Consider the following 12,815-nt stretch of genomic DNA (forward strand, 5'->3'; position numbering starts at 1 on the left):
AGAGTTGGTAGAAAAGTGAAAAGTATTGGGAAACAGTTTTTGTGGAGAGGGAGCAGCTCCTGCTGGGTCGCAGGAAGAAGGAGATAAAATCACTTTGAGCTTGTGGCTTCCCCTTCTCAGCCACAAAAAGCCCAAGTGATGGGGTTTTTTGCCTGCTGTTGTGGGTTCTGCTCTTGGGATCAAGAGAAGTCCATAAACCTTTGGGTTTGATGTAGCTGAGTATTTGTTGTCAGTGCAGTCTCATGTATTTAAACCAATTCTGAGCATTTTAATGTTTCTAAAATGGCAACTAATTATATAGCAACGGCTATTTTAAAACTCTGGAAACGTGTGTGTGTATTGGTTTGTGACAGTAATTATGGGACAGACAATGTAACTCTTAACAGATTTCGTTAATGGCAAACATGCACATGAAATTCAGCTTTCAGTCAAACACAATTATGGGAGGCTCCACCCAAACCCAAAGTTATTTGTGTAAGTATAAAAAAGGAGGAAAGCTGTGGGGACACAGACATTCTGGCTGCTAACTGAGGTCAGGGGAAAATTCTTATTCAACATTTTAACTTTTTTTTTTTTTCTTTTTTTTAAAGTCTTGGGTGCATTTGGTTTTGAAAAGTGGAAACAGTTTGGTTACTTGTAGCTCCCTGCCCTTGTTGCCACCAGCCAGTGTGCAAAGGGAAACCTTCAGCACTGTTTTCAGGCTGATTTTTGAAATGTTAACTTTCTGTGACCCTGCAGTTTTCCTTAACGCTAAAGGCTCGTTCCGGTTAAAATATTCTCAAGGGCTTTGGCTTCAGAAAGATGATGATCTAATTCTCTTTGGAGTCAGCTGGAAGTGCAAGGGAGGCTCCAAGTACAGGGTACTTACACTTGGGATTATAGATGCGTGGTGAATTACATTTAATATCTAAAATGTGATATAGAAATTAAAATCGATGTGTTTTATAATAACTTGTGTTCCAACTACTCTGTCAAAGCCTGTAGCTGAATATCCAGGGACTGATTTAAAACATTAACAGCAAATTTTGAGAACTGTTCTCTATTAAATCCATATGATAGAAGCAGATTTTTAAAATCTCGGATGAAGGAAAAGGATTATTCAAATATGTGTTCTTGCAGTAACATGTTCTTGTGACTCTTCCCTCTCTTAAAAAATATCTGCGCACATACTCACATGGACATGGAATTTGGAAAGTTAGGAGGTTCTTTTATATACTGCAAGATAATCTGAGTTCAAATGTCAGTTTGTCTTTCAGTCATCTCAGGGAATTAGCAGGAGAAAGGCTCTGTTGTAATTCCGTGGTCAGTGGCTGTTTTTCCCCAGTTAAAATTGCTCAGCAGTATATTTAGCAGGAGTAGTTCTTTGTTTGGCTTTTTAAAGAGATTTTTCTGGAATGAGCCGTGTGGGGTCTCTGAAGAGTTTTGGTGGAAGGATTGTAGCTGGAGCATTGGAAGGAATCTGGAAAAACAGAAGATGTCATTCCCTGTGGGATTTGGCACTCTGCTCCATCGCCACGGTTCAAAGGGCACTTTCTCTGTGTAAAAGAATCTTCTAATTATCCATCTGGCCCACAGTGATGCATATTTCTTATGGCTGCATGAAACCCCCCTCAGTGAGTGGAGATCAGGACTGTACAATGCTGCTCTTTCTCCAGGGCTCAAACCCTGCAGTTGCAGGGGTCAGGATATAATTTGAGATATTTTTATTATTGAACTACGCTACATTTCTAATTCTGTTGAAGCACAGAATGTCCTGTTATTCCCCTTCCCCCCATAAGGAATGAAAATTACATTTTAAAATGTTATAGAAACTGTAAGTAAAACTTTAAAAAAAAAAAAAAAGGAAGCAACCTATTTTGAACATTAAAAAGTTCCTCCCAGTCCAGTACCAGGGCTGTGTTACTGTGTTAGATCATACAAAGGAAAATGTTGGGACACTTGTAGATGATGCTCTAAAACATCTGGTTACTGGGACAAATTGTATGCAAATTAATGCATATTTGGTTTGAAGAAACAGGCCCTAAATCCTGTTTCCTTTGTTGACAATTCTTGAGCAAAATACACTTGAGAATAATTCCTGGAATTCTTTTCTTAAAGGGAAAAAGTAGTGTGACTTATGATACTCATACTTCACGTAAAGTGTCCCTGGTTTGAATCTCAGAGTTATTGGCCTCCAAAGTTTTGATTTATTGAAAAAATGTTGTAAGTAAAACAAAGGGGACATGGTTTCACTTGGGCTAATGTTTAAATGATGCACAGTTTTTTTCTGCAGTTACTGTGAAAACAGCTACTGCCACTTCAGAGCTGTAAATGTGTCAGGATTAGAAATGATCCAACCCCGGGGTTATTTATTGAGCGTGACGTGGTTCCTGCTGCACCAGGGCCTGGTCTGGCCCTGAGAAGGTCTTGCCCTGTGGAAATGCTGCTCAAAAACTGCAGGTTTTGGTACGTCTGGTTGTGTCTGGGCTTTCCCAGGAGTTCCTCACTTGGCTTCCATTTGGGGGCATTGGGGGCAGAGGCTGAATTTTGTGAGGTTACCTTGGGCTCCCAGGAGACTGGTTAGATGGGAGAGGGACACCCATTGGGGTCTGTCCATCTACTGAACATCTCCTGTCCAGAATCTTCCTTTTTCATCATATGCCACTGGCTTTTTCATCAGGTCTGTCCAAGATAGTGCTGCAAAGTACAAACCAGAGCCCATGTGTGCACTGGGCATCTTAATCACTGGTGGGTGACAGGGATTTTGTGTGTTCTGTTACAAACTGGGATTTTGGATGCTCTTACAAACTGGGATTTTGGATCCTGTTTTATAAGCTGGATGCCTAAGCTAATTTTTTTTTTTGGCCATATCATTCCCACCTGCTGCCTCAAAACTGGTTTTAGAAGTATTGTGCTTCGGTTTTGCTGGGAACAATTTCACGAAGGTTTGTGCCCAGAGCTGCACGTGCCTTTCCACTTACTGGAGCTACACTTCCTCATACTTTCCCATGGTTCAGGAGATAAAATCCTTAGCACTTTATTTTATCATCAGATGAATGGTCCCTTTGAACACTTCACTGTATCATGTATTGCCTGTCACTGCAGTATCTGCTGTTGGTTTAAATGTTGGAGGAGTCGAGCCTTGGCAAACCCTGTTTTTACTGTTTCATAAGAGCAAGGTCATTCTCAGGCCTCCTCTCAAATTTGTATCCAAAGTTGTCCCAGTTCCAACCCATTAACCTCCTAATTTCCTCTCCCAGTCCTTGTGGAACCCCAGGGAAAGGTAAATGTCACACGTTTGATGTGAATTTGTGATCTGCATAGATGAGGAAGACATTTGGAAATGCTCTTCTCTGCTGTACTCAGGAACAATTAAGGAGGTAGCTCAGACACTGAGGATTGTTCACCTGGGGGGGAAATCAGGGGATTTAACTTGTTCATGTCATGTTACCTTGTTATGTTGGAGCTTCTTCCAGTAGTTCCTGTGATCTATACTGATTGTTGGGAAAATGTCCCATTTTTAAATCTCCCAAGCAATTATGTGATGGCTTATCCATCCCATCCCATTATATTGTTTGATTCCTGGCTGTCTGCATCCTCCAGTGTTTCTGATATCCTGCTGCTCTGCCTTGGCTCTGCCCAGCTCTGGAGCACCCTACCTGTACCCGTGCTTGTTGCCCTTTTCTTTCGTGCCCATTCTTGCCTTTTCAGTCATTTGAATTGCAGGAAAAGCATTGAGTCATTCAGCTTCCTTCAAAGAATGGTGTGGGATCCCCGAGGTAGTTTAAGAGACAAAAGAAATTGGAGAGAAAATGATACCTTTTTAAGATCTTCTTCTGAGATGGGCTCTTTCTTCTGCTTATCATTGATCTCTGCTCGTGGAAGGTGCCAAGTCAAAATATTTCTCCTTTATTTTGGTTTAAAGGGCAATATATAATAATTAAACAGATTTTAAATTTTCAGGAAATCTTTTTTACAGTTCTGTATCCTGTAAAGGCCTTTCAGTGTCAGGACCCAGTTTATACTGGGCACACAGGGACACACCAGCATTGCTTTTGGAATGTGAAAGAAGCACACTGGGGGCAGTTCAGTGTAGGTGAACATTGTACAAACTGTACAAATGTTTTAACAATTTCACTCTGATTTGACTGTCATTTTGAAGCTCAGAATAACCGAGTAATTTCTTTCAGTTGCTTTCTAAAGAAATATTTGTGCTCCTGCTTTGCCCAGGAGGTTTCACTACAGAAAAAATTGTTAAGGTAGCAGGCTGCTGCTTCCCAGGATTGCTGGGCTGTGCTGTTTGCACGTAGGACAAAGCTTTGGGAAACTAGTTCAGAGTTTTGATTCAAGGCTAAAATGTTCTTGTACTGATGCACCCATAAATGTTACTGGTATGAAATTTAACTGAGAGAAAATGTTTATATAGAGATTCCTCTCATTTGTTTTTGGGAAGACGTTCGTGACATTTCTCACTCTCATCCAGTATTTTCTTTTCTTTTCTTGATGAAATGGTCAGTCCTCTGAGAGGCTGAATGAGCCATCAAAATTCTCTGTGTGAGCTTCAGAAAGAAAATCTCCCCTGACTGCACAGGCTGACTTACACTGCTTACAGCCCCCTCTTGACCCAGCAGAAAATCATTTAAACTAAAACTAAAAGAAGTTGGTATTGCATAACTGATCCACCCCACCTGCCCTTCCCACAGCCCCCCCAACCACCACCCCCTTCCCCAAGAGACGTGACCAAGCCCCAGCAGGACAGATAATACTCACATCAGAGTCAGGAGGATTCAGGAATCTGATTAGGTTCATCCTTGATGAGATGTTTTCCTTTGAGGTAATTTCTGTAACAAAAAAACCCCACAAACAAACCCACCAAATTTTTCTTCTCATCTTCAAGGGAAGTAAATTATTTTTTTAAATTATTTTTATTTATTAATAATTAATTTTAAAAGATGAGGCTGGAAACTAAAATTCCAACCTGTTCCAGAAGTGGAAACTCTCAGCATTAGTAGTGATGGTGGTGGAGCCTGTTGCAGCCCTCTTCCCTCGGTTCCAGGGTGCACTGTGAGCTGGGGGAGGGCACAGATCCCCCAGGAAAGGGGGGTCCCACAGCAGACTGTGGCTGCTCCCCTCCCACACAGCAGGTCCTTGAGGGAGCAGCCAGCCTGGTGAACATGGCAGCTCCTGGAGATCATGGAAACATGGAATGGTTTGGGTTGGAAGGGACATTAAAGCTCATCCAGCCATGGGCAGGACACCTTCCACTAGCCCAGGTTGCTCCAAGCCCCGTCCAACCTGGCCTTGGACACTTCCAGGGATGGGGCAGCCACAGCTTCTCTGGGCAACCTGTGCCAGGGCCTCCCCACCCTCTCAGCCAAGAATTCCTTCCCAATATCCCATCTAAGCCACGGGGAGCTCTGGAGTGACCCTGCAGCCTGTAATGGGTCACAGCTGGTGGAACCCCATGGCCCGTGCCCAGCTGAGCTCTGAGCATCAGCACTGACCCCTCCCCTGCCATCTTTCTAAGTTGACTGATTAGCACAATAAAGTTAAACCAACAGTCATTATTTCTGAGTTGTTTTTAATTTTTAACCCGAGTTTACTGCTGGTTTGTGTGGCCAGCAGCTTGTCTGCATGGTTCAGTTCCATCAGCTGTTTAGTAAATATTACCTGGTGAACTCCTTGTGTGCTTTTTAACTTTCAGAGTCATAACAGTGTTATTACTTGAAGTGAAGCAGGATAATCGTAGTGGTTTGGGGATGTTTTGTTTTGGGAGAAAAAAAATAACAAACCTTTAATGTGGTCTTTTTTCCTGCAATGGCAAAACTTAAAAAGTTAAAAAGACTTCTTCCTTGAAAAAGGATTACTGGATGTAAAGTAGCCATGGTCCTGTTGGATATTGTGATTTATACATGTGGCTGCTGCTGGAATTGTGTTCCCAGTGCAGGGGTGCTCCTCAGTGGGCAGGGACAAGGCAGTCCTGCACAGCCAGTGTCTCTGTGTGTGGCACTGGGGTTTTTCCCTGTCCTTCATTGGAGATTCCTTCTGTTCCAGCTCAGATACTCTGCCCAGAGCCTGTTTGACTACATGAAGAAAATCCAGGGTGATCCCAGTGCTCTGGAGAGTTTCTGTGAGACGTTGCTAAAGGTCTTTGAGGACAACCTGCGGAATGACCGGTAATGGATTTCCTTGGCTTTTCTCCCTTCAACAGCAGGTGTTGGAAGTCAGATGTGTGGCACATCAGTTTAAATCTGCCTAGATGGAGTGTGTCTAGCCATGTGCATTTGCTTTAACACATCTGGTTTTTTGAACAGCAGCACGACCTTTGGTAAAATGTGTAACCAAGGGGTGACGGTAAAATATTTTGCATATTCAGGTTTTACAATCATAGAGTGGTTTGGGTTGGAAGGGACCTTAAAGCTCATCTTGTTCCATCTCCTGCCATGGGCAGGGACACCTTCCACTCTCCCAGGTTGCTCCAAGCCCTGTCCAGCCTGGCCTTGGACACTTGCAGGGATGGGGCAGCCACAACTTCTCTGGGCAACCTGTGTCAGGGCCTCCCCACCCTCACAGGGAAGGATTTCTTCCTATCATCTAATCTAAACTTACTCTCTTTCAATTTGAAGCCATTCCTCCTTGTCCTAACGCTATTTTATTTGTATTTTGTTTCTTAACTGTTGAAATGAAAACATGGCTGTGGTTATTTCTGTTGGTTCATTTGGTGTTGTAACTTCTGACACAGCCTGTGGAATACATTGTTTATATTCTAGAAAATAAATTAATATTTTTCTGCTACTGTTAATTGTGTTCTCAGGACCCTGCAAGTGTAAAGCAGGAGTGTTGTTAATAAGTTTTTTTCCTTTTGGCTGGGAGGGAGTGTCCCCTCAGCCAAGGAGGGTGGTTCAGCCAACACACACAAGTTCCCGAGCAACTCTCCTTGTGTAAGTCAGGGTTCTAATTTAAATATGTGTAGGCACATAGGATGTTTCTTTCTTTGCTTCTGATTAAAAATAGTGTATATCTGTGTGCCAGGGAATGTATTTACATTGTTGAATCATTTTCTTTCCTCAGGGTGTCTGTACCTCTCCTGACAATGCTGGACCAGCTGCTGGCAAATGGCTGCTTCGACACATTCACTGAGCAAGAGAAGTAAGTTGCTGGATGTCTTTTTGGTTTATTTTCCACCATCCAAATGGCCTCTTAAATCTTACCCTGGGTGCTGCTGAGTGTTCTTCTAGGTGTGGGTGCACAGAGCTCCAGATGTGAGTGTATATTGTAGTGTTTTCATTTTCCTGAAGTGGGACAGCTGAGACCCTTGAAAGGCTCTCGATAAAATCTGTGACTCTCACATCAGTTACTGGTTCATTGTTTAACAACCAGGACATTAATCAAAGTCAATTTACATGTTTTACATGGCATACTTGGACCAGTATCAGATCCATTCTTGCCTTCTCCAGCTTCCTAAATCCATGCCATTGGGGTGCATTTCTTGCTGTACTGGGAGCCTTGAGCACTGGCAGTGTCCTGGTTTGATGCTGCAGAACAGTGTGTGCCTACAGGCTATGGCTTCCCCAGTCCCACTGCCTTGGTTAATGTGAATATCTCTGAAGAAGTTAATTAAGATTCTAATAGGAATAATAAAAAAGGCACGTCTCAACTCTTTCCCTCCCAGGTTCAGTCTTCTGGAAAGTATTTAGTTCAGGAATGGATAAGCATGAGTAAGATATTCCAATATGAAATCAGATTTTTTTGCAGATGTTTCAGAAAAGAATTATTTTAATTTCAGTAATATTAAAATCTATTCCACAAGCTCTCCCAGGCAGCATCTTGGCACATCTACAGATGTTTGCAGAATTGTACAACGTGGATCCTATGAGCACATATCCAGGATTGGGAATCTGTTGGTTCAAGAATTGCTCACAGCAGCTAAATTTGAAAAGCATTTATCATTCTTAAAGTTTTAATTGAACCTACTCTTGTCTTGAAGTGTGGTTTTAGATAATCTTTCTTAAATTGCATTTGGCAGTCTCTGTTTGAATGGGAATTTAAAATGAGTCAAAGACAGATGGAATGAATATTACTTGTTCATTTTGTAATCATGCCAGGGATTTGGGGCTTCCACACAGGCTCCAGGCTTCCCTGTTGGGGAAGGTGATAGATTATGGGTGGAAATCCCAGGTAAAGTCTTGTCTCCCACGTCAGGGGTCACTAAACAAAAAGCACATGGTGGCATCGCTGCCTTTGCTGTGTGGCAAAGACACAACCCTGTGGTGCCTTTGTGAGGCTTTGTGTAAAAAGGCCTGAAATAAAATTCAGGGTGATTGGGAAGGAAAGATTTTGAAGCTGATCCTGAGGTATTTCTTCCAGTTTGATGATGAAACTAAAGAAGAAAATTAATAATGAAACAACCAAGTGGATCATTCTCATGTCAAGAGAGTGAAGTGCTGGCCTGAACTTGTTGTCGTAGAGAGTCCTGGAAGGGCAGAGCTCAGGAGAGTTTGGAAACAGCTAAAAAAGATGGAGGGTTTAGTTCCTGCATGTGACAGTGTTTTGGTCACATAGGTGCCTTCTGGAGCAGAGGTGACCATGAGTGAGTTACTGTGGATCCTTCACAGGGAGCCAGGTGAATGCCCCAGGCTCTGCTGTGCTCTCAGAGCCCCTGTGTGGATCAGCACATGGATGGATGAGCCCAAAATTACATTAGGGCAACATGTGCATTTTGTTACTCTGGTGTATGTCCTTTGGGTGCAGTTAGGGATGGAAACACTGATCCTGGCTCTGAGAAATACAGCACAGAATGAGCCTGAAAATTGAGACACATCCCAGTGGCCTGAAAAGGCCACGTTGTGCCTGCAGTGTCAGGTAGTTTTCAGATAGAGTGTGACTGAAGTAAGAGGGCTGAGATACATGCTTGTCTTTTTCCCTGTGGTGTTTGTTTCCCGTTTAATCTCCTTCCCTCGTTTTTTACCACATTGGTCTGGCTAGAGTTTTAGCAAGGGAATTGGGATCTAGGATGTCTGGCATCAGGATTATGCCTAAACCAGCAGCTTAACAGGCAACTGTCACACTATAAAAAGGTATCTGCAAATGCATTTTGAAGTTTCAAATGGAAATTGTGCACTGTCCTGGAGCTTGGTTTTCTAATAAAACACCAGCAGTCCAGAGTGGGTAATATCCAGCAGTGCTTAATTTAACCAGGATTAGGAGCTGGATCAGTGTGATCCCTGTGAGGAGCTCAGTGCTCCAGTTAAAACCAGTTGCCACAGGGTGTCACTCCTGCCCTGCACAGGCAGAACCTGCTGGGCATTTTCCTGCCTCTTCACACCCTGCAGCTCATAAAGTTTGGAATACAAAGCTGGACATTTCTGGTGTCGTTTTTCAGCTGAATCTCAGTGTTGGGGAAGCTCTGTGTCCCTGGTGTGTGATCTCTGCAGGAGGACAAGTGAGCCCCTCTCTCCTGAATGCTCGTGCTTAAGTGAGGTGCATTTGCCATGTGGGGTTGTTGCTCTGCCAGGGCCCTGCTGAACCTGCCAGCAGGCTGGGAAAGTGTGGGGTGAATGAATACCTGTCCTGTAGGGTTGGAAATGAATCAGCTTTAGTGTCACTGGGGTCATCAAAAGGCTTTTGGAACCGGCTTCTCTGTTGTACCTGGCTTAGTTTGAGCTGTAGTGTGAAAAGAGCAGCTCTGCCTGTTGTTTTCCAGGCTGTTATTTCTTCTTTGTCTTAAGGTGACAAAAACCTGTGTGACCTGCACGAGAGGTTCCCCCTCCCTTGCCCTGGAGTGGTTTGTATCACTGCATGAGGAATGGCACTGGAGAACTGCAGTGGGTTGAAAGTGCCTTTCTCCCAGTCAGCTCGAGGTGGTTCCTCAGTCTGTTTTGCTGTGTGCTCACAGATTGGGCCAAAATAAGAAGGGTGTGTGGAGAAAAGTGGGGGGCAAACCATTGCTCTGGGCAGCAGGGCAGGTGTGAGCTGGACCAAAGTGTTGGTGATGCTGCAGCATCCCTCACCTGCTGCCCCCCCTGCCCCGTGTGCCCTCCCAACCCCACAGGGCAGCAGGTCTCAGCTGCAATGTCCTTCCTTCTCCTGGTCATAAACCCCAAACCTCCTGATCCCATCCCTCTGTACAATTTGTGGAGTTGCACCCATGACAGTGTAGGGAGTGTTCATGGATTAGGGACTGCTGGAGGCAACGGGCACACAAACAGAACAGCTTTGGAATGGCAATTCAGGGTCTAATGCTTTCTGGAGTAGTAGTGGCATTTCTCTTCCTCATTGTATGTATTTTACATATTCAACAGAAGCATTCAGGTAGTCTCTCTATACTTTTTCTGGTGATCTTGCAGTGCTCTAAGATGGTGTGTGATCTCCAACTGGAGATTTCTATGTATTATGTGGATTTTTATTATCCTGTGGATTTTTTTTAAGCAGTTCTACTGCTATTGCATAACAAGCCATAAAGCAAAGATCTGGCAGTGGCTGGTGGCTGTTCCAGGGCCACCCTGAGTGGCACTGCTGAAACCCAGTTCACCTGGAGAAGGGAAAACCAGCACCTTTTGGCAGCACCACGTGTGCCCAATTTACATCAATGCAGAGACTTCAGACTGATCCCTTTTCCTGAGAGCCGACGCTGTTCCTGCTGGCACAGTGCCCACACAGGAGAAGGAATTTTCTCAATTTCCTCTACAGAGGCCAAGCTATTTGAGTCATCTGAGATCACACATAGGTTAGGTTTGGTTATTGCAAATGTGGAATTGGCAGTTGACAGAAAGGAAAGTGCATCTGTTTTTAACACAAAATACTGCTCGTGAGGTTCCGTATGTTAAATTTATTCCAGATGCTCTTGTTCCAATTGGTCTCTTTGTTGCTCCACTTCCCAGTGATGTCCCTGTTGTTCAACTGGTTTAAATCTCACCTAATTCACTACATTGCCTGGTCTGTGCTGAGAGCCAGGCATGCACTGCAGGGATTGTAATTAGCTGTCTACACAGGGTCTTTGTGTAATTGGGGCTGGGAGGAGGAGGAGTTCCACCAAGGTAAGACAGAACACACCTCAGCATTCAGGGAGCAGTTCCCTCACCCACCCAGACAAATCCATGCCTGTGGGCACACAGACTCATTCATGGTCTGTCATTCTCACCACGTGTTGACACGTTTTTTACCTTGATGGGTCCATGGTTTGTTTTTCCGTTTTTTAACCAAGTTACCATTTATCAGTTCATGCTGGGATTTTGTTAAGAATTTTTAAAAAGTAATCAAAACCTGCTAACTCTTGTCAGAAGACTCTATAGAACAAGGGGCATTACCTTAACAAAACATCCTGGTACTCCTGGAAACATCTTGTTTTAAATGTTCTGCCTTTCAGCAGATGACAGTACCCAGCTCTCTTCAGGAGTTTTTATCCACAGCTTTGAACGTGGTAGCAGAAAATGAATGTTGCTATTTTTGCTTTCTGCTTTCCATACACAATGCAGGGAGGTTTCTAAAATACACAGTCCAGGAGTAATTGTGCTCACTAGACAAATATGAAATACTTTCTTCTTGCATCTATGGCACTTCAGCCTTGAGTGTAGCAAGTAAAAGATTAAATAATTTGAGCTGAGATAAAAGCATTAGTCCCTCTTTCCTTCTTTTTAATAGATCCTTGGAATAACTAACAGTACTTGTGTTTGTACGAGTGTCTGGGAAAGAGCTGTGAGAATCACGTTTCCCAGACTGTGTGGAAAAAGAAAAGAATTTGCTAAATATATTTAAAGATGGCTCCATGGCTCATCCACGTAATAGAACTGTGAGCCCTGTGTTTAATTACGTTGTCTGGAATCACTGAAGGAATTCGGCTCTGAAATGGTGGAGTAGTTAAGAACAACATTCATCCCCTTTTATGTGAAGTTTGGTTGGAGACCTCAGGGAATGACCAAGGCACCACAATGATACACAGACTAAACAACTGTTATTTGGCTGTGGGATATTGTAATTCCTGACAGAGCATTGCTGATTGTACCACACTCTGGTGTGAACACAAGCCATGGTGAGCCAGTTATCCTGCATGGGCTGGATCCCTCTGGCTAGAAGGAGTTCACTCCTGAGCACACGGGTAGTAGCAATGTAAATAATTAATAGTAAGTTCTTCCCTGCCAGGTTAAAAATTGAAAGGTCCAGTAACATGATGGCCCAACTCCCCTGTGTCCTTACCAAAGCCTCCCAAAGCAGGATGAGCTCCTGGGGAGGAAGCACCTTCTACCCCACAGTGGTTCTTTCCTTGCCTTGGAAAGTTGATTTGACATCTTGACAGTCATTAAATTACCTTTGAAATTTTACTGAAACCTATTGCTCACCTTTTTTTTTTTCTTTCCCATTTTTCAGCCACCCCTTCCCAGTGAAGTTGTTCACCCTCTGTAAAGAAGAGATCAAAAGATCCAAAGACATCCGGAAGCTTCGCTCCAGCATCGGAGTGTGAGTCAATGGAATCAATCCTTCCTCACAGAAAGTGAGGGATATTTAAATCACCAGATGTAACAGCTGGGTCTAGTTCATGTGGAATTCAAATGAAAAATGCACATGAATACATGTGAGCAAAGGTTGTGAGAGTGTCATGTACTTCTGGGTGGCTGGGGTGAAACGTGATCTGATAAAGTTGAACAGCTTTTAAAATGTTGATGCTCCTAAAGATGCAGGGAATCGTTTGCTTTTTCTTTGTAGAGAGCTTGACACAGTGCCAATGGCAAATATATATAATTTATTCATTAGGTCTTAGATGTGCACTGAAAACATCTGCAAAATGAGTGTCTGGCTTTGGGGTAAAAGCCCTCACTCAGCTCAGGCAGCAGAGAGGGCAA

General features: G+C 43.4%; 1 protein-coding gene across 1 annotated transcript in view; it reads left to right on the forward strand.

Annotated features, from left to right (window-relative positions):
- TBCD (tubulin folding cofactor D) overlaps nucleotides 1-12,815 on the forward strand; it is a 116,765-nt gene that overhangs the window by 98,340 nt on the left and 5,610 nt on the right. Inside the window, exons 33-35 of the mRNA XM_051797474.1 lie at nucleotides 6,034-6,155; nucleotides 7,051-7,128; nucleotides 12,343-12,432. Of these exons, the coding sequence (XP_051653434.1) occupies nucleotides 6,034-6,155; nucleotides 7,051-7,128; nucleotides 12,343-12,432 (290 nt within the window). The remainder of the gene's footprint in view (nucleotides 1-6,033; nucleotides 6,156-7,050; nucleotides 7,129-12,342; nucleotides 12,433-12,815) is intronic.

Source organism: Manacus candei, unplaced genomic scaffold (assembly GCF_025592945.1).
Source record: "Manacus candei isolate 608988 ecotype Guabito, Panama unplaced genomic scaffold, ASM2559294v1 h1tg000047l, whole genome shotgun sequence".
Lineage (NCBI taxonomy): Eukaryota > Metazoa > Chordata > Aves > Passeriformes > Pipridae > Manacus > Manacus candei.